This window comes from Triplophysa rosa, linkage group LG1, assembly GCF_024868665.1.
Source record: "Triplophysa rosa linkage group LG1, Trosa_1v2, whole genome shotgun sequence".
In the NCBI taxonomy this organism is placed as follows: domain Eukaryota; kingdom Metazoa; phylum Chordata; class Actinopteri; order Cypriniformes; family Nemacheilidae; genus Triplophysa; species Triplophysa rosa.
Genome location: NC_079890.1, coordinates 15,280,396 through 15,305,275, shown reverse-complemented (window position 1 = coordinate 15,305,275; position 24,880 = coordinate 15,280,396). Strand labels below are relative to the sequence as shown.

At 37.8% G+C, this 24,880-nt stretch overlaps 2 protein-coding genes across 5 annotated transcripts in view; one reads left to right on the top strand and one right to left on the bottom strand.

Annotated features, from left to right (window-relative positions):
* The first annotated feature begins 18,332 nt into the window (after positions 1–18,332).
* ric3a (RIC3 acetylcholine receptor chaperone a) lies at positions 18,333–22,013 on the top strand. The gene is given in 7 exon segments (XM_057330588.1): positions 18,333–18,450; positions 19,053–19,261; positions 19,854–19,932; positions 20,644–20,722; positions 20,939–21,057; positions 21,060–21,083; positions 21,177–22,013. Coding segments are annotated over 7 exon segments (1,422 nt in total). The 3' UTR covers positions 21,971–22,013.
* A 179-nt stretch (positions 22,014–22,192) lies between these two features.
* tub (TUB bipartite transcription factor) overlaps positions 22,193–24,880 on the bottom strand; it is a 103,246-nt gene continuing 100,558 nt past the window's right edge. The window contains exon 12 of one of the 4 annotated variants that reach the window (XM_057330558.1): positions 22,193–24,868. In XM_057330558.1, coding sequence (XP_057186541.1) covers positions 24,735–24,868 — 134 coding nt within the window. In that variant the 3' untranslated portion in view covers positions 22,193–24,734. The remainder of the gene's footprint in view (positions 24,869–24,880) is intronic. The other 3 variants (XM_057330564.1, XM_057330571.1, XM_057330576.1) reach the window with 3 other exon arrangements.

The window sequence follows — 24,880 nt, the reverse complement described above, 5'->3', positions numbered from 1 at the left end:
GCAGGATTAAAAATCATAAAATTAAATTATTTAAATTGTGTTTATAAAACTATAAACGCTATAAATTAATTATTTAATTAAATATATAAATATTTTAAATATATGCACTATTTTTATACTATAATATTTTAAATATATACTGTACTCATCATGGCTCTTTGTTACAAAGTGTAGATTTGTTGAGATGTTTGTAACTGTTATTTTAACGTGTCTACCATGGTATTTTACCAAAATTGTGTTGTGTATATGTATTTGATCACATTGCTAATTTTGAAGGCAGTATTAAACCTCTTTTTTGTTCCTTCTCTGTATGTTCCTTAAAAAATATACCTTCATTTGGTTTTGTGAAAAATGACTGCATTGTATCAGCTTTATTAGCAACAGTTGCTGATGTATTCATATTTATGGAAACTCTTTTAATTCTAGAAACTGCTACGATTGTCATAATCTTAAAAAAAAACTTGTTTAACACTTCAGTACACACTAACCATGATGATTAATTTGCATTGCATTAGAGGATGAAGGTTTGCTGTGACAGAAGTATAGAATGAAATGTTAGGCCCACAGTTACATGTCCAATATGTCATGTAATATATGCCTCTTAAATTAATGTATTTCAAATATATCCATTTTCATTTTTTGGTTTGACTTTGTTTGCTAAAAGGCCATGGCTTTCCAATTGTTAAAAAGGTGGAAACGGCCTATCCTGAAAGTCTAATTGTAATTTGGAGAAAGGTCTTTCAATACTAAACTGTAGGAGGAGGCTGAGGATCAGAAAGACATTTTAAGGAATACAGTCAGTATGAAAAATCTTAAGTCTAAGTTTTTTTATGTATTTTTTATGTAAATGGATTTAAAATTATAATAAGAATTTAAATATGTGAACAGTATGCCATGGTGATTCCATTGGGGGTAACCTAATAAAGCCTTGGAAACCTGCCAGCCTGAGAATCGAACTTGCAACCTTTAAGTTTTAAATCTGGCTCTCTAACCATTAGGCCAACTATCTTTGACCCAATGCATCAAATATTGCCTAATAAGTGGACAAGAGTATTGCAATTGCAATATGCAATTGCTCTGCAGTTATACTATACAAGCATCCTTTAACTGTTGGAAATTGTAAGGTGTGTATATTTATCCAGTGATATTTGGAGATGTTTTAATAAGCCTAATTCAAAGTAGGGCTGTCACGATAAACCGACGATAAATATCACGTGATTTATGCACGCAGCTTTTGAGTGAAGTACGGGAAAATGCTGCTGCATCCGAAAGCCAGAGGGCGCTCTCGTGCGGAAACTCCACATACGCACTGCAGAAGAAGACCATAACACGTTCTAGAATCTAGGAAATGCCTATGGACATCTTTTATCACTGTTACTCAAGCCTCATCAGGTATTTTTATGATAATAAAGTATATTTATAATGATCATGTTTGACGGGTGTTGCTTTTTCAAATGCACATTATAAGCGACTCAAACTCGCACTGCTTTTAGATCGAGCAGCACTTCCTACTGATCCCAGAGACGTGCTTCACGGACAAGCTATGCATTAAAAAAAATATAGACACATTGCATATCGCAGCCAGCTCGATTACAATAGGATTTCGTGGTATCGCAATAAATTATCATGCAGCCCAGTATTTAATATACATACATAAAATTTAACAATAACATCTTACATTATTTTATTATTTTAGATTATTACATTTTAAAAGGTTAAATAATAAAGTTAATAATAAAATTAGTTGTGAATGCTGAATTGCGATGGGTGAGATTGGAAATGTAATTGTAATATTGCTGTAAAATTATAATATATTATACGTAATCTGTGGTTCCACGCCCACATGACACTCATCAAAGCGCACACATGCGCAGACAACCCCTAAAGCTTAGTAACATTTCCTTAAAATGAACTAACCCTGGAACATAACCTGCTCCGGAGCAGGTTATCTTCAGAGAGTGAGTTGCTATGGTTACTTAAATATAGGGCTGTAGTCAAGTCCACCATTGTCGAGTCCAAGACCAGGACTAGTCGAGACCGAGTCCAAAGAGGTTCGAGTTAGGGCTGAACGATTAATCGAAATCGAATCGCAATCGCGATGTGAGATGTTGCGATTTGCTTATCGCAAGAGGCTGCGATGTGGAAGTGATGTGAAAAATAGGAAACGCGTCTGTTCCAAGCCCGCTTTGAGTGGCATTCTTGCTAACCAACTGAGTGAGCACACCTCCGTTATGCCTAATCAGCACTGCCCCAGCCAACTGCGTAAACGTCCGTCATTAAAAAAACAAACATACAGAAGGCAGGAGAGAGAGAGTGTGTGTTATTATGGCATCTGCAGAGTCAGATCGATCATTAGGCAAATAAATACTAAAGAACCGTCCAATTCAGAAGACCGCACACACAGCCTGTGTCATACTCGCGCGACTCTTCCCCGCGTTGTGCGTCTCGCGGACGAGCCGTTTAAACTTGACGCGCACACACAGCCTGTCATACTCGCACGTCTCTGCCCCGCGTTGCGCGTCTCGCGGACGAGCCGTTTAAACTTGACGCGCATACACAGCCTGTTTCGTAATGACGTTTATAGTACTTGAGTCCGGCTCGGGCATCTGGCAATATGGACGAGGCTTGACGCACGCGCGCACCCTGTGTAAACTCACGCCTAGCTCCGCGTTTCAAACAAATGTAAATTCTATCTAACTGTTTTGCTAATTTCACTTGGATGAAATTAAACATTCAGCACATTTTTTACTTGTTTTAAAAAATCCCACATACTTAAACTATAATTAATCAGCCTATGTAAACTATGAACTATTTTAATAATTCACTAACACAATAGAAAATGTTATGGATTTAAGGGTTACAATGGGAGTTGTATTTGTTTTAATGGAAACTATAATAGTGTACACTGGTATTTTGGATTCTATTGGTGTGATGTAATCTGGAAGTTGGGAACCAATTGAACAACAGTAAGCCCTATTTGAATAATGCCCAAAGCACACTACAAAAATTAATTTTGTAATGGTTTTAATGGAAACAATTAAATGTTTTTATTTTTGTTGTTTTCTTTCAGGGTAACTATACCCATACTGTGCTCCACACAACAATATTGAATTGAAGCTTGAATTAGAAAAGTTAAAATCGCAAATCAAATCGCAATCGCAATGTCTGTCAAAAATATCGCAATTAGATATTTTCCCCAAATCGCACAGCCCTAGTTCGAGTCCAAGTCAAATCCAAGTCCAGAGAGGTTAGAGTCCAAGTCAAGGCCGAGTCAAAAAATCATGACTACAAGACCACATACTTAACTATCAAGAATTTTTGTGATGCAAGAGACAGCATATCATCTTTTTTAAGATAATCATTTTCATTATTGTTTGTAATGATCAAAAATATATATTTTATTTTACCTTCAAATAAGGTAATTTTATTTACTTTAGGTATAGCACTAAAGTCGCAAAGCCGAAGTGTTACTTCACATTCTTTTCTATTGAAGTGTAACAATCCTATTCTGACAATAGAAAATGTAACAGCTTTCCTGTAGCTCAGTGGTAAGAGCATTGCGTTAACAACACAAGGTTGTGGGTTCGATCCCAGGGGATTACACATACCTATGTATAAATGTATAGGATAATGCAATGTAAATTGCTTAAAGCGTCTGCCAAATGCGTAAATGTAAATGTAAGAAATAACCAGCAAACACTTGAATATGTTCCCATTCTTGAATTTATGACTTAAACCCTATTCGCAGGGGATTAGTATTACCTGGGGACCTCTAGTCATTTGTAATAATTGCAGAGGTTGTCTGTGATCTTAATCCCGTGCGAATCAGCCATGTCTGTAATTTGTAAAGTAAAAATTCCCCCGCAAATTACATACCATATTTTGACGAACACCGAGGTCCTGTGATAATATTAGTAGCGTATATTAGTGCGAACGGATTGCGAAAGCGTGGGCACAGATAATTTGTGGGTACAGATTTCAAAAACTGAGGGGACGGTTTACAAAACCGAGAGCACGGATTGTAAACTCGTGGGTACAGTTTATTAATCCGAGAGCACGGTTTTGTAAACTGTGGGAACAGTTTTAGAATCTGTGAGTACGGATTTTTAAACTGAGGGAACGAATTACAAAACTGTGGCCACGGATTTGCGGGTCTTGTTTTTTTTTTCTCCGAGGGGTGACCAGACGGGCTCCGTACGTTCTTGAGTCGAGAGCCGGTGTTCTGCCAATGGGTATCTCTGCGATTTGTCGGGCTCATATATCATTTTTCAAGGTTTTATCCGCACTGGTTGCGAATAATGGAGGCTGTGTTGAAGTGTTTTGATATTATTTCGGGTGCTGGGTCATATCCATAGGGATGTGCAAGACTAATCGACTAGTCGTTTAAACGGTAAGATCCTACTAGTCGACATTGAAAACAACAGTCGATTACGCGAAAAAATTACAAAAAATGTTATAATTTAAATGACTTCCATTTTAATGTTTCGTTTATAAAACGTTTAAATCACTTACTAAAAAAATATGTTTGATAAAATAACTATTAATAGTCTTTAAAAGTGTATCAGGAGCGAAATGTTTTAATTTTAGGTCAGATCTATAGCATGCGTTTCCATTGTGACAATTGCAGCACGCTCAGAAATGACCACTTGAAAGATGAGTTGTGGGGCTGTTTTGAAGGAGGAAAACGGGTAGGTTTTTACGCAAACTACGTCATATCAAAGTGGCAAAACAATAATTTCACTGAGCCATGCGTAACCATACTGTATCATGTTCTTTTTGGCGCGATGCGGAAAATGCAGACGGAAGCGCGGAATGCAGGCATAAAACGAAGAAGTAGACAATGATCTAAAGCTACATACAGTTATGTAAACAATTACTTAATAATTATCAATATGTTCATATTTAAAATGAAGGAAAGACAGATTTACGTTATTTGATGGCAGAATGAGCTGTAAATGCGGTGAATGCATCTTGAGTGCACACTCAATAAAACGGAGATGAGAATGTCTCAGCTTCTAGATTCACAGAACTTTGAAATTTCTTTGATTATAATGTTTATCACAAAAAAGCACTTGAATAAACATGATCACTTAGCACTCAACATGAACACCTTACTCTTATGTGTATGTCCTTGCAGAGTTTGCGCAGATTCCTCAGACGGAGTAATTGTTCACAAACATTGAGCCGACTTTCATCCGAGCATAACGCTTGCATTTCCTCAACAAGAACATGTAAAATAATATTAACATCATAATCACATGGACGCAAGTGTTTAGCCTATGTTCTATAAATTAGCTAATTTGGGCAGTATGCTTTATTAGCAGCTTTTTCATTCGCTCTGCGCGAGATCAAATGTGTTCTGTACTTTTTGTCCATTGCTTTCTATTCGCTTTTTTGTTTACACACATGTTGCTCTTCTTTATAAATAATAAAAACATTATATAATGTAGGCTATCTTGTTGATATGGTATAGGCCTACCCTAATTATAACTTGTAGGCTAAATTGCGACATAATTAAAAAAGCAATATTTTTTCAATCAACATCATTTTAATAAACAAATAATGAAACATTCGTTTTTAAGCTTTAATTAATTGTTGTTAAATATTTTAAGTTTCATGACTTCAGTGTAATAGACACACTTTTGCTAAAATTTTATATAAACATTCAATTAAATTATAGTAATCAAATTAGAGACCGAAAAAACAGACTTAAAGGAGAAAATAAAATGGATTTTGTATAGGCTAAATATTTTAAGCCCAGGCACAGACCAGCCAAAACAAACAAATGCTCATCGCGTCACTTCTTGCAGCCGCTAAAACGATCCAGTCAGGGTTGGTTCATCAGCATATGCCTGTTTTAGCTACATTAAATATTGTATATGAACCGTTTGATTAATAGCCTACATTCTTTAGTCTTTAAAATGTATTACATAGGCCCTATACGCAAAGTTTTTGGACCGCCTTCTGGGCCATTCTTAGATTTAGACTAGTCGACTACACGGTTACAAAACTTTCGTTTAAACGACTGTCAAATTAGTCGTAGAGCACATCCCTAATCCATACCTGCCAACACTGTCGTTTTGGCCGGGAGTCTCCCGTTTTGTTATTTCTCATGGAAACTCTCGTAACATGTGAGACCCGCGATCGCTGTGATCTGTCCGGTTCGCCATCGCGGGTCTCAAATGCTGACAGGTATGGTCATAGATCATTGAACACCATACAACTATAGGCTATACAAACTACGCAAAGCCCTGCCATCATATCCGGGAAATAAATCCGTAAATTTGAGTAAAATCACAGGCTTCACTTATCCCGTGCGAATGTGCCACATGAAATACAGATGTGGGTAGGTAATTTCTAAATCACACGAGGTCCCCAGATAATACTAATCCCGTGCGAATAGGGCTTTAGTGTCCCCCAAAGTAACCAACCCCCCCCCCCACTTTTATAAGGAACTTTTTAACACATTTGTGTGCGTGTGCTTGCGTGTGTGTGCGTGCGTGTGTGTGTGTTCATGTTTGTATATCCCGGTGGGGACCTAAACCTGAATACACACCAACACATGGGGACTCGTGTCACCGTGGGGACCAAAATTGAGGTCCCCAGGGGCAAAAAAGCTAATACATTGTACAGAACAATATTTTTTACAAATCTAAAAATGCAAAAAGTGTTCTATGATCTTTAGGTTTAGGGATAGGGTTAGGGATAGGGGATAGAATATACAGTTTGTACAGTATAAAAACATTACGCCTATGGACTGTCCCCACGGGGATAGTCAACCAAATGCGTGTGTGATGTGTGTGTGTGTGGTGTGTGTGTGTGTGTGTGTGTGTGTGTGCGTGTGTGTGCTGTGTGTGTGTGTGTGTGTGTGTACTGGTTTAGCTATATTTGTGAGGGCCAAATGTCCTCAGTACCACAGTGAAATACGTGTGAACCCACTTGTGAGGACATTTTACTGGTCCTCACTAAATAAAAAGGCTCATAATTCGCTCAAATAGTGTTTTTCTTTAAATGTAATAGAGTGCACATGTTTTGTGATTATTAGGTTAAGGGTTAGGGATAGGGGATAGAATATATCATAAGCCTGATATAAAATCAATGGAAGTCTATGTAATGTCCTCACTAGTATATAAACAAACCTGTGGTGTGTGTGTGTGTGCGTGCGTGCGTGCGTGTGTGTGTGTGCGCCTGCCCGTGCCGTGCAGTGTTTCGATAGAGGAGCTGCCAGAAAGAGCAGAGGCCCCAGGCTCGTTTAAAAGCACGTTTCGGTGCCCATCTTAAATAACATGTTCATATCGCAATACAATAAAAATACGATCAATCTTATCTTAAGCCCTACTTTCTAAACTACTACTAAAAATATCAAATGCAATGCTAACTCTGAAACATGGCATTAACTTACCTCTCTTTGTGATGCCTTTGCAGGTTTCTTACAAAATTGGATGTTGTCCCACAGGTTTCGGAGAAAGTTTTGTTGCAAAAAGTTTCCTTTTAAGCGCACTGTCGATAAATTCTTTAGGTTTGTAAAACCAAATGTGACCCTGGATCACAAAACCAGTCTTAAGTAGCACGGGAACATTTTTAGTAAAAGACAAAAATACATTGTGTGGGTCAAACTTATCGATTTTTCTTTTATGCCAAAAATCATTAGGATATTAAGTAAAGATCATGTTCCATGAAGATATTTTCTAAATTTCCTACCTTAAATATATAAAAACTTTATTTTTGTGAGTGGATGGTCTGCCACAGTGCCCCTGATTAACAACTTCAAAGGCAATTTTCTCAATATTTTGATTTTTTTGAGCTCTCAGATTCCAGAGTTTTAAACGGTTGTATCTCAGCCAGATATTGTCCTATTCTAACAACTCATACATCAATAAAAAGTTTATTTATTCAGCTTTCAGATTATGTAAAAATCTCAATTTCGAAAAATTGACCCATAAGACTGGTTTTGTTGTCCAGGGTCACAAATGTTATTATGCCGCTGCTCGCTGACATCCTGCCTGATGAATGATTGATGCTGTTCAGTTCGCGCCGTGGACGAATCGTTCGTTTGAACCGGTTCTTTATTTTAAGTGAACCGGTCGAACCAGTTCACCTGAATTGTTCAGGTTTAGCGCCTCCCGTAAACACTTAAAGTGACAACGAGCAACTTTTGCTCACTGTTGCCCCACGTGGTTGATAAGCGGAATTGTCTGTATGCAGTGTCGTAAAAACTGTCGCAAAGATTTCCCGCTGGCAGCTCAATACACGTGAGTTTGTTTACAAAGCCGGCGGACCCTGCTTGAAAACAGCGCATAGCATGTGTATATATATATATAACGACAACATTAGCCTACTCAACGACTGAACTGTTCAACATTTACGTGGTTTACTGGTCTGAACTAAAGAATCTGCTACTTTTTACCACAACACATTTATTGTGGTTTTTTAGTCTTCATTTACAAGCACTACACACATTCATGACGAGACACGACAACATGCTAGCTATCGACACCGGCAACCATATATTATCTCTCAGCTACCTTACGCTTATAAAGTGTGAACCGGTGGTGCGCCAATGACACAAACTAATAACAAATACGTTCAAAAGTACAGGACAGTAACAAAAAATGTACAAATAACACTTACAAATCCAGGAGCAGGACCGCTAGGTCTCCATCCGTTTTGCAACCAGTTGCCACTTGCTGCTCGCGCCACCGAGTGTAAGCCCGTCCGATATTGATTCGTGACCGGCCTCATGTCCGATCACTCTCTCGCTTTCTTTTCTTTGCTTCCTCCGACAAAACCCTCTTTGGTTTTTTGGCTGGCTCTGCCATGGTGATGTTTTGGTTTGTTTCGTCTTACTGTTATCTCTGCTGTTGGCTAACTTCTCCCAGGCTACGAGTAAAACGTGACATATGCCGTAAAGCAGGGGATAAGCGGGGCTTGTACCGGCCGAACACCAAAGTTACAAGTGCAATTTCAGCCGATAGGAGGCTGCTCAGGTAGCAACGGCAGTAAAATTCATCCAGTTTAAAGTTGACCCATCACTAAAATAATTTTAGAGACATTATTTTAAGGTCAAAAAGTTGCTCATTGTCGCTTTAATATTACCCACAGATTAATTCAGTTCTTTACTTTCTAGCGTGCATGAAAGTCCCGAGGACTTGAACCAATATACCGGAGTTATTTAGTTACACCAACAGCACACACTGAACTGAACTGCTGTGTGAAGAGAGAATTTATGAACACACGCGGCTCTCGTTCTTACGGAGCCCGTCTGTTCACCCCACGGAGAAAAAAAAACAAGACCCGCAAATCCGTGGCCACAGTTTTGTATTCGTTCCCTCAGTTTAAAAATCCATACTCACAGATTCTAAAACTGTTCCCACAGTTTACAAAACCGTGCTCTCGGATTAATAAACTCTACCCACGAGTTTACAATCCGTGCTCTCGGTTTTGTAAACCGTCCCCTCAGTTTCTGAAATCTGTACCCACAACTTCATAATCTGTGCCCACGCTTTCGCAATCCGTTCGCACAGTTTTGCAAACTGTAGCCTACTCGCGGAATTGAAGCCTCTGTCTGTCAACAGAACAAGCTCCTACAGGAACATTAACAAATATTGTATACTGTTTTATTTTAGATTATATTATAAATTGTCTTAATGTGTTTACACATGAGCGCGTGGCGCATATAAAGCATGCGTTCATTGCCGCGTTTCACTGGCATAAAGTTGGTTTGACATTAAACGTTCGATATTCGTGAATTTAGGGACCATCTCTAAAGTTACATACACATTAAAATACCTTTTTCCAACTTCAAAAGCATTTAAAGGGAATGGTTTATAGCCACAAAACTAACTGTACAGTGTTCATGTGTGTGTCAGCTATTATGCACAACTTTTAGATTATTGAGTATTAAAATAAACCATCAAATCATATGCACATATTCCTATACGTATTGCTATTGAGCTTTAAATAATGGTATATTTGTGTATGAGACCATTATACACATAGGAATGTTTGCATGTGATTTGACGGTTTATTTTAATACATATCCATAATCTAAAAGGTGTGCATTCTATCTGACACACACATGAACACTTTACAGTTAGTCAGGGAAGTCATTCCCTTTAAATGCTATTGAGCTTTAAAATGTGTATATTTATGTATGAGCCCATACAGCAGTGAAACACATAGGAATATTTACATTTGATTTAACGGTTTATTATAATAAATATAAATAATCCAAAAGGTGTGCATTATATCTGACACACACATGAACACTGTACAGTTAGTCTTGTGGGTATACTGTAAATTATTCCCGTTAAATGCCATTGAAGTTGGAAACATGTATTATAATGTGTATGTAATTTTAGAGATGGTCCCTAAATTCACAAATATCGAACGTTTAATGTCAAACCAACTTCATGCCAGTGAAACGCGGCAATGAACGCATGCTTTATATGCGCCACGCGCTCACATTTTGGGAAGATCCTGTCCTGCAAGGTAATACCTGCAGTTTGACTATGGTTTTTTTTATACAAGATGAATTATGGGTTGACGTCTCATGTACAAGTATGCAATATCTTTTCATCAAGGTGGTTTGTGGCAATAATGGATCCAGAGGTTATGGATTCATCCACTTCGCCACCTTTGAAGCATAAGAGAAGGCTATCGAAGCGCTTGATGGCATGATGTTGGATGACCAACTAGTGTAAGTGAACCTTAGGTTAGACTCTATCTCACTGAGCATGCGGCACAACTCCTTGTCCAGGCCCTTGTAATCTCAAGGTTGGACTACTGCAATGCTCTTCTTGCTGGTCTTCCTGCAAAGGCTATCAACCCGCTCCAGCTGTTTCAGAATGCAGCATCACGCCTCGTCTTCCAACAGCCCAAAAGGGCTCATGTGACTCCCCTTTTCATATCTCTCCACTGGCTACCGGTTTAAGCCCGTATCAGATTCAAGTCACTAATGCTTGCCTACAGGTCTATCTGCACTGGCATACTTTGACACACTCCTACACCCCATCAAGATCCCTGCGTTAAGCAAACGAGTGGCGTCTTGTATTGCCCTCACTAAAGGGCAGTAAATCGCTTTCCCGTTCATTCTCCTTCACAACTCCTTCCTGGTGGAACATTCTTCCTAACTCAGTCCGGTCAACCACATCTCTCACAACATTAACCCATCTCTTCTGTGAATACTTGACAGGCAAAAACACTAACCTTCTCTCTTTATCTCAACAGGTATTGGTCTGGCTTTTGTGGAAACTAGTAACTTTGTATTAGCACTTATTGTATTATTGCCCCTGTATGATATATCGCTTTATTGCTCCCTGAACTCTCTATAAATTGCTTTGGATAATAGTGTCTGCTAAATGACTAAATGTAAATGTAACCATGTTGTAAGTCTTGTTCATGGTTTCATTTGATTTTATTCAGTTGACGACTCCTGAAATGTCTGTTGCATCAGCTGTCTCATGGGGTTGAGCTCATTTGCTTTGCGTTTAAAGGTCCATTTGCCACTTCAAAACTTATTAGGAGCGGCAGGTTGAGCGGAAGCCCTTGGAGCAGGACAATAAGAGGCACTACCCAGTAGACATCACCAACCTCTTTATTACTTAACAACTCTTTAGTGGATGTTGAAATGCCCTTGTGTAGACTATATCTAATCTGCCCTATAACTTCAGTGAGCAGCAGCTGTACGGAGCGTTCTCACCGTTCAGAAGCATCATCAATGCCAAGGTATGGTGCATATTTATTAAAAGGACTGATACGTTACAATTAAAGTGAAATAAGTTGTTTGGACAAACAGACTTGTCAACTTCTCTCTGTTCAGTTGATGATGGAGGCCGGCCGCAGCAAAGGGTTTGGATTTGTCACCTTCTCCACCCTTGAAGATGCAACTACTGCTGTGTCGATCATGAATGGGCACATGGTTTCTGTCAGGATGTTGTGGGTCACTCTGTCTCACCACAATGAGCAGAAGACTCAGCATGAGAAGCAGGACATCAGCAGTGTATTTCTTCCTGCTGGAGAGTTTACATATGCTGTTCCTCAGGTGAGATGAGCCACCATAGCAGATGATTTCAGATTAAATGTTTTAATAGAGAAAGAATGTAATTATATGTACTTCATCTACGTATTTATACGTATGTACTACATAGGTTACGAAACCTCTTCATCCTGCAAACCAACTGGCACTTCAGCCCATCTCTCGACACACTGTAGTGGGCATCCTCACTCAGAGTTAGTAGCCGCCTTATTTCTTTCTGTAGCACCTATACCTGTAAATGATGTTTCATTAGTTCTTCACATAACATTTTTAATTCAGTGGTCACTTAAGTATTTTTTGAGGAAGTGTTATACCTTCCTGCTGCCACAGGTGAGAGTCTCCGCCCACTAATGCCTGTCATCTTATTGGATGCTGTGTCTACTCAGCCTCCACACCTGCTGGTTTCTCAGGTGCTTCTGGACTACTGGGTCAGTGCTCATGCATGTCATCTCACTACCTCGTTTTAGATGAAAAGGTTACACAATTCAAGAGAGTAAAAGTAGTACTAGAGTACAACAGTGATGTTTGTTTGTTTGTTTGTTTGTTTGTATGTGCAGGCAAATCAATACACGTTTGGGTTTGAGCTTCGTCAAACCATCACAACTCAAAACTGTGATGTGTGGCGCCCCAGACGACTGCTTGCCCTGCCTGAACCCAGTGAGGACACTAAAGAGGTTATCTCTCACTGTGAGTAGTTCAGTTCTTTATTCATCAGATTGATTCCTTGAATTATCACTTTAGATTTGTCATAAGCCCTCTGTTTTAGCTAATGTTTTTGTTACGTAGAGTAAGATCTGAACAAAAAGGGCCAAACCATTTTGACCTTTTTGAGTTTGAGCAGTGCTACTTATTTAAGACAAACACTTTACACCGCGTCCTAACCAAACGCGATGCGACGCTGCCTGACAACAGCTCTTGGGAAAACTGAGGGTCAGCAGGTAGAAATCTCTTTATGAAACTTTACATTGTTCATAGCGAGAATGTAGTGACATTAGAGAAAGTGCTTACACATGTCTTTCTACTGCCCCAGTTAGGTGACTCTTCACATCAGTCACCATCCATCAGTGGCGATCCGTGACTCCTCTTCAGGAGAAGCAGTAATGCAAAGCACGGCAAAACATGTATTTAGCCCTGTCATGTGTGTGGCGCGTCATGTCATCTAAAGGGTTTTTAATAAGAGACGCTCGTGTTTGCTAGATACTCGCTTAGTCTCATGTGTAATCAGAGTTAAGTGTTAGCGCAGTGTCTTCTGAACACAAGGGTCTCTTTTATCATAAACCCTTTCGACGCGTCTGCAGCAGGCACATATTTTGACATGATGCATGATGCACATAGGTTCACGAGAAGCGCTGACCACGTATTTTGAATTCGTGCTTCCCCTGAAGAGGAGGCACCGATCGCCACTGCCATCCATGTGGGGACGCTGGTTCTGGATAACATTAGACGGATGCTTGAAGTCCAGAAGCCTGAGCTGCCCCACCAGCTGGAGCATCATCAATGTGCAGTCAACACGCAGATCTTGTAAGTGTTGGGAAGCAATTCTTAAATGAATCTGTTCTGTGGGGTTTAGCAGAAATGGTTATAAAATCTCAAAATGTTGTGTTAAATTAATTTTGTGTGGTTGCTTTTAGGGATGTAACGATTCACCGTGAGCCGGTTGAAAATCGGTTATAATGAGTGACGATTCAAATCAGTTGAGGTGTGAACTGAATCGCAATACATTTTTTGAACAGCAGGGGCCGCCATGTTCACTGCAAACCTAAACGTGGACATGCTGATATTTCTTAAATGCAAAAAAATCCAAGAAAAGCACAGACAGTATTAGTTTGTTTATATTAAAGAGACTTTTTCTATTATTAATTTGTTATAAAATTGCAGTTTAGTTTTGTTATTTGAAATAAAACATTATTTAATTATACAAAGAAATGTGAAGCATTTAAGAAATAATGCAAGGGAAGTTGTTCATTTCTAATTTGTTTCAACTCATTTTGTAAAAATAAATCGTGAGTAAATCGTGAATATATCGCATCGTGAGATCAGAATCGTGACTCGCATCGCATCGTGAGCTGAGTGAATCGTTACATCCCTAGTTGCTTTAGTGCGTTATCATTGACGTTTGTGTGTTTTCAGACAATTGGAGCTATTGCCGTTCTTCACACCTGTGGGACAACAATGAAGCCCTGAATCAGCTTATTTAACATGTCAAATGTTAGTTGTAAATAATTGTACATATATGTAAAATGGCTTAAGCATACATTTGTGTTTGAATATTTTCTAAGCTAAGATTTTTTTAGACTTTGGGGCTCAAAGCTGGTTTTATAAGTACATAAGTATTTTAAAATCAAACAATACACTTTAATGTTAAGGCACTTATTAACTATAATACCATTGCTCATAAAAGATATTCCTATTGTGGGATATTGTGTTAAAAGTAACTAACATGACTTTAAATCGTTAATTATAATTAAATCATTCTTTGTGAATTTGAACATTTGTGTTAAGACATGATGGGGATATAAAATGTTCTGCACAGTGGGAATGACCCAGGCATGACTGTCAATGACCTTCATTATTATACATTATTACATTATCAGACTACCAAATATATAATAATAAAGATATGCAATTGCAACCTCTGTTGCCATGTTTTCTTCATTTGTCCTTTCTCAAAACTCTTGATTTTGTTGCCGAACATCCACTCCCACATAGAAACCCACGTTAAACAAATTCTTGAAGAGTCCACATTTGAAGCCTTTAGATTTCCTCCCGTAAGGCGTGTGTGCACTTGTTATGCTGGTTTGCCCGTGGGTGGGTTTTTGCTAATATGCTTGTCTGTGTGTTTATGCACAAGTGAGTGTGTGTCCGGCATTTCAAGTATGTGCCACTGAACCTGCAATTTCACAGTGCATCTCTCGCTGTGCCGCAGTGTCGTGCTGGTGAGGCACCTTAAATAATGTCATTTCCCCCCTGCTGTTTGAGATCAAAGCTTCTATCAGCTGAACCTCTGTGCCTTCTCTACCCTCACAGTGGCCCTCTCCGTCTGCCCACACTCTCTCCACCACATACAGCCTCCACAAAGATGCAGTTTACTGCCAAACAACTCCAGATGTCAAACAAAGCCAATCAATTGCTCGTTTCCTGGGTGGAAACACAATCGATTATGGTTTACCTTTGAAACGATAGGTTGGACAATTACAGTACTTTGCTGTAAAGAATTTGCCCCACTCTTTTAATACGCTGACATTTCTACCATATATGAAATTTATCACAAACCAATTCAATGAAGTGTATATGTGGTATGTATGAAAACTGTGACATCCCCTGGGTTCATGAACAATGTGAATGCAAATGTAACACTAGCTAATTAAAGGGATAGTTCACCCAAAAATAAAAAGTCTGTCATGAATTACTCAATCACTACATTTCTTTGTTTGGCTGAACACAGAGAAGATATTTGGACGAATGCTCGTAACCAAACAGTTCGTGGACACCACTGACTACCATAGTAGTAAGAATTACAATGGTAGTCAAAAGTGCCCAGAACTGTTTGCTGTCCTACATTCTTCAAAATATCGTCTTTTGTGTTCAACAGAACAAAAAATACATATAAAGTAATTTTTCCTACTATGGTAGTCAATGGGGTGCAAGGCCAGGTTTGGGATGACATGAAGGTGAGAATGAGTCACGAGCACACAATAGAGTGGTGCAGAGATTAGGTATTTTTGTAGGCCAACCTGCACTGGTTCCCTCGCCCGAAAGCTTATGGATTTGTCCCGTAAACTTTTAGAAGATCGCAAAAAATAAGCTCTGTGATAAACAAAAGTCTATGCTGTTTGCACGTTTTGTCTATTAAGATAACATTTACAAATGAACACAATATTTGATGTTTTTGAAGCCTAAATAGCTTTCCTGTAGCTCAGTAGTAAGAGCATTGCGTTAACAACGCAAGGTTGCGAGTTCGATCCCAGGGGATTGCACATACCTATGTATAAATGTATAGGATAATTGCAATGTAAGTCGCTTTGGATAAAAGCATCTGCCAAATGCATAAATGTAAATACAATCGGCAGAAGCAAAAAGATAACATAATGCTGTAAGCAGTTTAGCCAGAGTCAGAGGAGCAGCAGAGAATAATGTGATGTCTTGAGTTTAGTGCTCTCTGACCCGAGCTGCCCTCCCACCTGCATAACACAGGTACAGATCAGATTACTATTTACATTGCTTTTCACCCTTAATCAGGATCCACATCTGCTGCCGCTCTTCACCACATAATACATCATCAACACATTCCCAACACTGCCCAGTTATGTTTCATTGTCTTGTCACACATCTGACATCACTTCCTCTTCCTGCAGTCAGAGGACAGGTTGAAGGTCTGGCAAGCATTTGAACCGGGATTATTAATCTACCTTTGAGTTTCTTTCCGACAACATCCAGAGGTGCTAAAGATTATTCAAAGTCTCATACGTGCTGTCCTGCTCCGCTCATAGTAATAAATGGAGGATGACAATTGGGCAGTATCTCAAGGCCTGGCCTGCACAGACAAGCTTCCTCAGGTCCCCATTAATCCAGCACATTCACTCAGCATCACTGTCTCTCCTCCATGAATATAAAGGCCGCTGGATTTGTAACAGTATGTCCTTCACCACACTCAAAGCCAGCTTCATTCCCATCAATATTAAATCAAAATTAAAGCCCACTCGATGGGAGTGCGCATTTATTTAATATTTCACCCCACCAGCGAAAGAAGCCCTTGCTCCTGCACTCAACTTGCAATTTGGAAATAAATTGACTGATTTAGACAGAGCCAGAAAGAGAGAGAGTGGGGGAGAGAGAGAGCAGGGGTTCAGTGCAAACCTGGGCTGCCACCACTAAGTAAGGTAACATTGCACAACAAATCACTTGCATGAATATAGAGAAAGAAAACGATTGCTATTTCTAAAAAGCAATTTTGTTTGGCCAAGGTGTGTTGATTGCCATGTATGTGAATCTATCGCTCATACCACAGAAAGAGGCACAAGCATTTCACAAGATTCAATGGCATATTTTCCTGTTAGCATAAACAATAGAAGGTCTCAGACGTTAATACAAAATGTTTTTTTTCTTTTGAAATCATAAAAGGCATGCGTTGTGCACAGGCCCTGTGGTTCTCTGAGCTGTCAGACACGGTGTGAGTTTTGCAGCAATGCACCAGTTGTGCTTAAATTGAGCCTAATGAAGAATAATTAGGTAGTTAAAACGTTGATAAGAAAGCAGCTCGGTAAACAGATAAAAGATGAGCAGGCCTGCTGGTAGAGTTTGAGCACTACAGGCACACACACACAAACCTTGGTTAATTGGTTAAGGGCCAATTCACTATCCCAAATTCCCCACTTTGCTTTGAAAACAGGATTTGTTTCTTGTGCTTATTAAAGATGCATGTGGTGAAACTCAAGATTTATAATGTTACTTATTATCAATGTGCAATACACTATTTTAATAAATTTACACTAACATGGTAGCTTACTTTAAGGTACTTTAAGGTCTTAAAGGTTATTGTAACGATACAACAATTACTTTAAACATAATACAATTACTGTTTAGCCAATTCACATCTAACTGGTTTGTTATAAATTCTAGAAAAAAAGTGCTTAAACTGCAATATAACATTTATTTAATGAAATTTGTATTGCATTTAAAAACCCACTTTGTTTTCCACGGGTAATAATATGGGAAATACTATTGTTGGCTGATGTTCTGTCTCAGCTTTTTATAGAAAAATATTAAAGTTTTTTCAAGAGAAGTTATGACAATGAGTCGAGCAAATAATGTAGTAGATAGGCTACGCATTCACACACACCGGAATCAAATGTACATAGGCCTATGTAAATAGAATTAGAAACTATAATTTATTTATACCGAGAAACTGGTTGTTGACGAACAATAAAAACTTGCATTCAATGAATTTCAATACGTTCGGGTCTAGGATAGTTGAGCTCTGACCACAATTAGCATGAACGCTGTGAACACGAAAGCACTGCCATCTAGTGGACAGATAAGCGAATAATAACAAGAATACGAACAACAGCACAAAACATCATATAATAAAATAATAATAACCTGTCACAAAACACGCTGAAAGAGTTGATTCCTGACATGTTGACTGAATGTGTCATCATTCTAATCTCACCCGGATGAAGGATTAATGTTTTCAGTCATTTCCGCTTCATGTTCCAAGTCAACAGTCGTACGGATTATGTGTTGTTGATGTTTTTATCCGTTTGTTCTACGTTAAGTAAATTTTTCCCGTGTCGATATGGCTGTTTCAACATGTCAGAAGATCACCTTCGTCTCGTGCATCGTCCTCTGTATGTCTTTATTTCTACCCAAAATGTTTTTACCCAGAGAGAAGAAAGACAAAGTGCACACGAAGGGTAAGATCATCAGAGAAATCCCTCATCCCACATTTATTATCACATCATATTTAAACGCTGATTTTGAGCTTCCCTGTGATCTTCCTAAATTCCTACATTTCTAAAATAAAGTATAGCCTTTAAATAAAACCTCTGTTTATTTATGGTTCCTATTGACAATGCTGTCACCAATGTTAATCTGTTTTATTTCTAGTGTTTATTATTATTTATTTTACAATAGTCAATTCCAAATGACCAATTATTCTGTAGTAGCCTAATAACTTCATATCAATTCAAATGTATTTTATTGCGCTTTTTACAGTTTGCATTGTTGCAAAGCAGGTTTACATTAAATATATATTAATACAGATAGAAGTGACAGAAATGATTAAATAAATGGAATAAATAATACATTGAATTATATAAAATATTAATTTTATAATTGTCTATAGGTTTGTAATCAGACCTTTACATTCTAAGGGTTTTAAACCAAGTAATATATATACATATAAACTGTATATATTGAATTTAGGTTGAATCGTTTATTTTATATGAGGTTACCTTGAATCAGATGATCTGGAATAATATATTGCATTTTTTATTTATTTATTTTTCTTTTGAAGTTGGGCCAGGGCATTTTCCTCCTATACGACATGGCTATTCTTTCTCTGAAGATTATGTTGACTGGAACACAGAGTCTCATTACACCAAACACTACATCCCAGAGGTCATTGCCAGAACCAAGAGTGTTGGCAAGCCAAATCTTCTGGTTCAAGTCATTCCTGTGTATGGCTTTGGGATCTTCCTTTACATCATCTACCTGTTCTTTAAGGTGAGCCAAATCAAAAATTACTCGTATGTACTGACAGCAATATGTTTTCTGTTGTTATTGTTTCCTGATATTTTTTTTATTTTAAAGACACATTATAAGTGTAACTAATATGTTTATAGGGTCACTTATTTATTCTTTGTGAATTTTTCCACATTTTAGAATAATAATAATAAACTCATTACAACTTAACTAATATTGTAGGCCTACAATAATAAAAAGAAAATTATGTCGTGACTATAAATTCTATATTAATTAAACTATGCTTTAGCATCTGGAAACCTTAGAATTTTTCTTTAAAAACTTCTAGGCTTTTCATCATTCAACTTAAAGTCTCTACAGGGATACTTTTTCCACAGTATTGAAGGAGTTTCAGTCTTTTCTGGGCTTGTGTTGAATTTTAATGTTATTATTTTTTTGCATTATTCAGCAGAAATCATGCTTTAAAAATGTCTTCTAATGAAAGAAACTATGCTGCCAAAATTGAACTTTTGTATGCATACATTAATTTAAACATTTAAATCTACACATTCAGATAAAACGTTTTTAAAGTTTTTTTTATGTTGAACCAAGTTTATCTTAAATCTTTTCACAGCTGACTTCCAAGGACAAACCCCACAGACAAAAGCGCAGATTTCCCATACTGCAACTAGAACACATATTTGAAGAGATGCGTGAGTTTCATATTTGTATTAACCCCAACCCTAATCTATTATGTAAAGATGCTATATAATGTTTATGGCACCCCAGTGTAAACTGGAAACTTTCATTTTATTTTTATGGTGTGCACTCTTAGCATGTCAGTAGCTTAAACCCAGATAAGGTTGATCAAGATTCTGTCCAAGGCCTGCTAGGCTTTGTTCTCTTCTTTTGTTAGACCAGGATCAGCAATCAGAAGTAATGTTGTATAAGCCTAGCAGCACCCAATACCAATTATCTGCATGTCTTTTGGATCAGTGCTAAGAGGTTTAGCTCCATTTATCAAATGAATGTCAAAGGGTGGAGGGAGAAAATGTGACAGAGCAATCAGCATTGCATTCACTCTCTCTATGCCGTTTTTGTTAGCAGATTATTCCGACAAAAATCAGTATTGTTTTCCAAAACATGGCAGGTATTACTAGCTCTGGAATACTGTAATATTGTTAAAGCCAAGATCATACAAAACAAAGTATTTGTATTGTTTCAAATGGTTACACGTTGTAAGAAGGTAGGATCTTTATCTGGTAATTCATCTGGTGAAGTACAACTTAATGAAATCTCATGTAAAATTAAATTTCTTATTTTTATGCTAACCTTTTGGACACTAGAAAGTAGGGGTCACATGTTTGCTTGAATCATTGTATCTAAAGGTTTTTTTAAGTAAATTTTCATGGTCTCCCCATTAGCTACTTGTCCGTTGCCGACCAGAACGTGTGAAAAAATGAGAGAAAAAAGAATATCCAAAGTTGTTCACCCAACTGCCAGGTAAACGTTTCATATCCCCCAAAGAGTGCTGATTTTTGCAGTGTCCTTTTTAAATATATCTTTCAAATAATTAATATGTGTTTTTATTTTCTACAAATATTTTGTGAACTCTACATCTCTTTAGTGTTCACAGAAAATAACATTTCGTGGACTATTTAAACCCTTATAGTCGAAAATAATGATTTGTTAGAAGTACTAAGTTGTTCTTTTCTTCAGGTCACGCAGGGGGACACGGAGGCGGGAGGAGAAGAAGCTGAAGCAGTTGAGGGAGATTACTCAAATGATGCGAGAGAGACAGATGCGAGAGGGAGTCACACCAGAAGAGGAGGCCGAGGAAACCCCTACACTGCTGACTGGGAAGGTATACCTCATGGTTATGTATTAGGTCCGCTAATTAGACAATGTTTTAGTTGCTCTGTTTTTATATGCCTAATTTTATTTATTGCATCCAAAGGTTATTCAGAAGAAACCTACCCAGAGTATGATATTCCCTGCCGCAGATGCAGATATCTGAGCGTTATACTAGAAGAACCAGACCAAGTTATACTCACAGCGGAGGAGCTTGCTGAGAGAATGGAGAAAGAGGAAGAAGAAGAAGAGCCTGCTGACAATGACAACAAGATAAAAGAGGAGGTTCACAGAGAAAATTATGAGGACAAACAAGAGAATGACAAAAATGAAGATGAAAAGGAGGAAGATGATGAGGATGAAGACAGTGAAGAAGACAATGATGAGGACGATGACGAGGATGACATTGGAGAATACCAGCCCTGTCTTCCTAAAGGTTTTGATGAGGATGATGAGCAATTGAAGTACCCAGGTGAAAGAAAACAAAAACCAAGCAGAAGACGACAAATCACCTTCAGCGATCACAGACATGTCTTCCATTATCCAAAAGGTGGAGCTGTAGGCTGCAAGTATGAGGAGGAAGAGGAGGAGGAACATGATGAAGAAGAAGAAGAGGATGAAGAGGAAGAAAATGGGGATGAAGACTATGAAGATCCGGAAAATGAAGAGGAACGGAGTGAAACAGAGGAGAAGGAAGAGGACCCGCTGATGGAGGCTGAGAGTCTAGGTTTTAATGATGATGTCGAATGTGATCCTGAGGAACAGGAAGTAGATCTCATTGACTTCCTCCAAACATACCAACCTGAGGTAACCCTCATGTCCAGTCAGTCACAGTCTCCCAAAACTCAGGGACGTGGAACACTTAGGATGCGAAACAAGAAACAAAAGATAAAAAATTAGCCCCATACATTTTTTTTTAATTAATCTTCAGTTCTGCCCTGTGGTACCTTAATGTGAATATTTCTTTTCAAGACAGTCTTTGTAACCATTGTGATTTTCAAGGAATTTGTTTTTATTAAGGAATTTGTTTTTAATAACACTCAACCAAAATGTAGATGGTTTGTTAAAAAAATGCACTTGATGGTTTATACAGTAGGACCCTCTTTCCCAAAGATAATCTTTGCCATTAAACTTTATTAAAAAACAAATTACTTTATAACCCCAACTGTACTGTAAGTACAATAACATACTGATGCTAAATATCTGAGATGTAAAAAGTCACTGGAGTTCAGATTTATTTTTTCATATCTTAGTTACTGTATACAAACACTGTATATAGACCAATGTACACGTTTATAAAACAGCGTGACATTATACATCACTTTAATACACCAGTGGTGAGAAGTTTTCAAACAGAAGCAGAAAAACACATACATTGTCATTGTTTTATCCATTGAAAGCAAACTTAAAATGTTAGAGTGTTACATTGACAGAGAATAGAAACTGCTGGAAGGGTATTCACAAGGCTGTTAAAAATGGCAAACTTTACTTAAAGTAAACATCACAGATTTCTTTGCAAGTTGGCAAAAGAATTGAATATATAGATATTTATATTTTTTCCCTAAAAAAGTAATAATAAAAATACCTTTCTGGGGAAAGATGTATTTTAAAATGTGATATCTAAGTCAGAACATTTTGATCAAAGGTAAAAACAAACATACAAAGAAGTAAATGCTATATTTGCAGCATATTAATTCACCAGTTTAAATAGTTGAATTGATTTCTGTTATGAAATATTATTTGATGCTTTTAGTGTAATTTACTCTCGTGTGTTGTTTTCCTTTGTGTTGGACAACAAAAATCAACTTTTCCCTCATTAAATCAAAATGCCACAAAAAAGTGCGCAGTAAATTTCTTAAAACACATTCATTCAAATCTAATGTTGTTAGTTTTAAGACAATAATAAAAGATTTGGATTTTTGCAGTTTCCAAGACTTGGCCGTGATATTGACCTTAAACTGCAATGATAAATAATATAAAAATCATCCGCATTATCATGCTTATGTGTGGCCACTTAAATGAAGACTTAAAGGCTTGAAAGAATACTTGGACCAGCTTTAAGACCAAATATTAAGGTAATGTCAGTATTATTCTGCAGGATTTGTCAATTAAATTGTTTCATTGCTGATACAACATCACCATTTATTCCCTTAATTCATTAATCATGTTTAGCAAAGAAACATCGGTTTACAAAACATAATAAAAATAAGGGTGTTCTTTTGGATTTTGACACTTTGTTCCTTTAACATTTTCCACACCTGTTCATTTTGCAATGTAACAGAAAAAAATACACATGCAGCAGGAAATGTCATAGATGGCTTGTGAATAAACTGTCTTAATATGTCAATCAATGACTTTCTGTGTTCAGAACCCGATCATTCTGTTCAGCTACAGCCCAGTACACTGTAAACATACCGGTTGTTCTCAAGAGCAAAGACAAAAGCTTGGATATCTGCATGATAAATAAACACTGGCTGAAGAAAACAATTTAGCATCTCACCAAGCATCACAAGTGTCTTGTCCAAAGGCACAATATTTACAGCTCTCCACCAATAAACACTCTGTATAAAGTGCTCCGTTCAGTACATTCCCCCACAATGCAGTGGGTCCGAATAATTGAGATGATAATGTACTTACCCTGATATTGACCCTCACATTAAGAGACATACCACACACTTTTGTCACCATTCCTCGGGAGCGTTCACACTGGAGCTATTGGTGTACATCTGGTGAGCTATTCATTTTAGTTCATTCTGATGGTGTACAAGCAGGTGAACACCAATACATGGCACTCGGGTCTGAAGTAATGCAGTTTGGACATGATCTAATGATGTACTTCATGAATCTACACCAAATGCTCCAATGTAAATGCTCCGGGTCTGTGTATGAAGCACAAGGAATTATGGGCATGGGGTAAAAGAAAAGCAGCAGATGGTCAGGAAATCTATAAATATGTATGAAAATACATAAATAATGTGTAAATACTGTATGTCAGACAGAAATACTTAGTACACTGGCTAACAATTCTGAAGCCCTCATAAAGCATGTGCACTGTATTTAAACATATTTTTAAGCCAGGTGACATGTGTAACTAATGCCATGTCCAAAAGTCTGTTCATTAAGTAAACAAAATACTCAACCTATTATAAATCACAGCTACATGTTACATTTAATCTGACAAGTTAAAATTAAATTGTTAGTCCATACGTATTATCCTTGTAGAATTATGACTATGGAAAAATAAAGTTCATTTTTTTTCATCATAGGGACACAACATACTACTGTAAAAGATTTTTAATTTAACATTAACAAAATGTTAGTGTTACCTTGACAAACACAATGTCTGTTAAATAACGGCAGCAACGGGCCGTACGATCTTTCTATATTTTCACACGGATCAATAGGAAAAAAAGTGGTCCTTGTGCTTTCCCCCCAATATGATGCCCTTTTCAAAAACATATAGCCACCTTCCTCTTACATACATTAACACAAAAAGACAACACACACAATCTCTGGCCATACTTGCTCATGCCTCCAAAGGGGGGGGGGGTCTTGAGAGAGGGACCTTGCAGTCTTGGAGCTCACCACAGCCCTTTACTCAGTGATTCTGATTATATATCAGTCTGGCTGGGTACTTTTGTAGTTGTGGCTGGTGGAGAGACAGTTACTCGCAGGCTAGCTTGCTGTCGAAGCTGGACAGGGCAATAGCAAATGCCTGCAGGGCGCACATGGGGTAGTTGTAGTCCATAGTGAAGATGTCTTCTGCTACACGACCGAACTGCATCACAATGTAATCCGCTGAATGAAAGA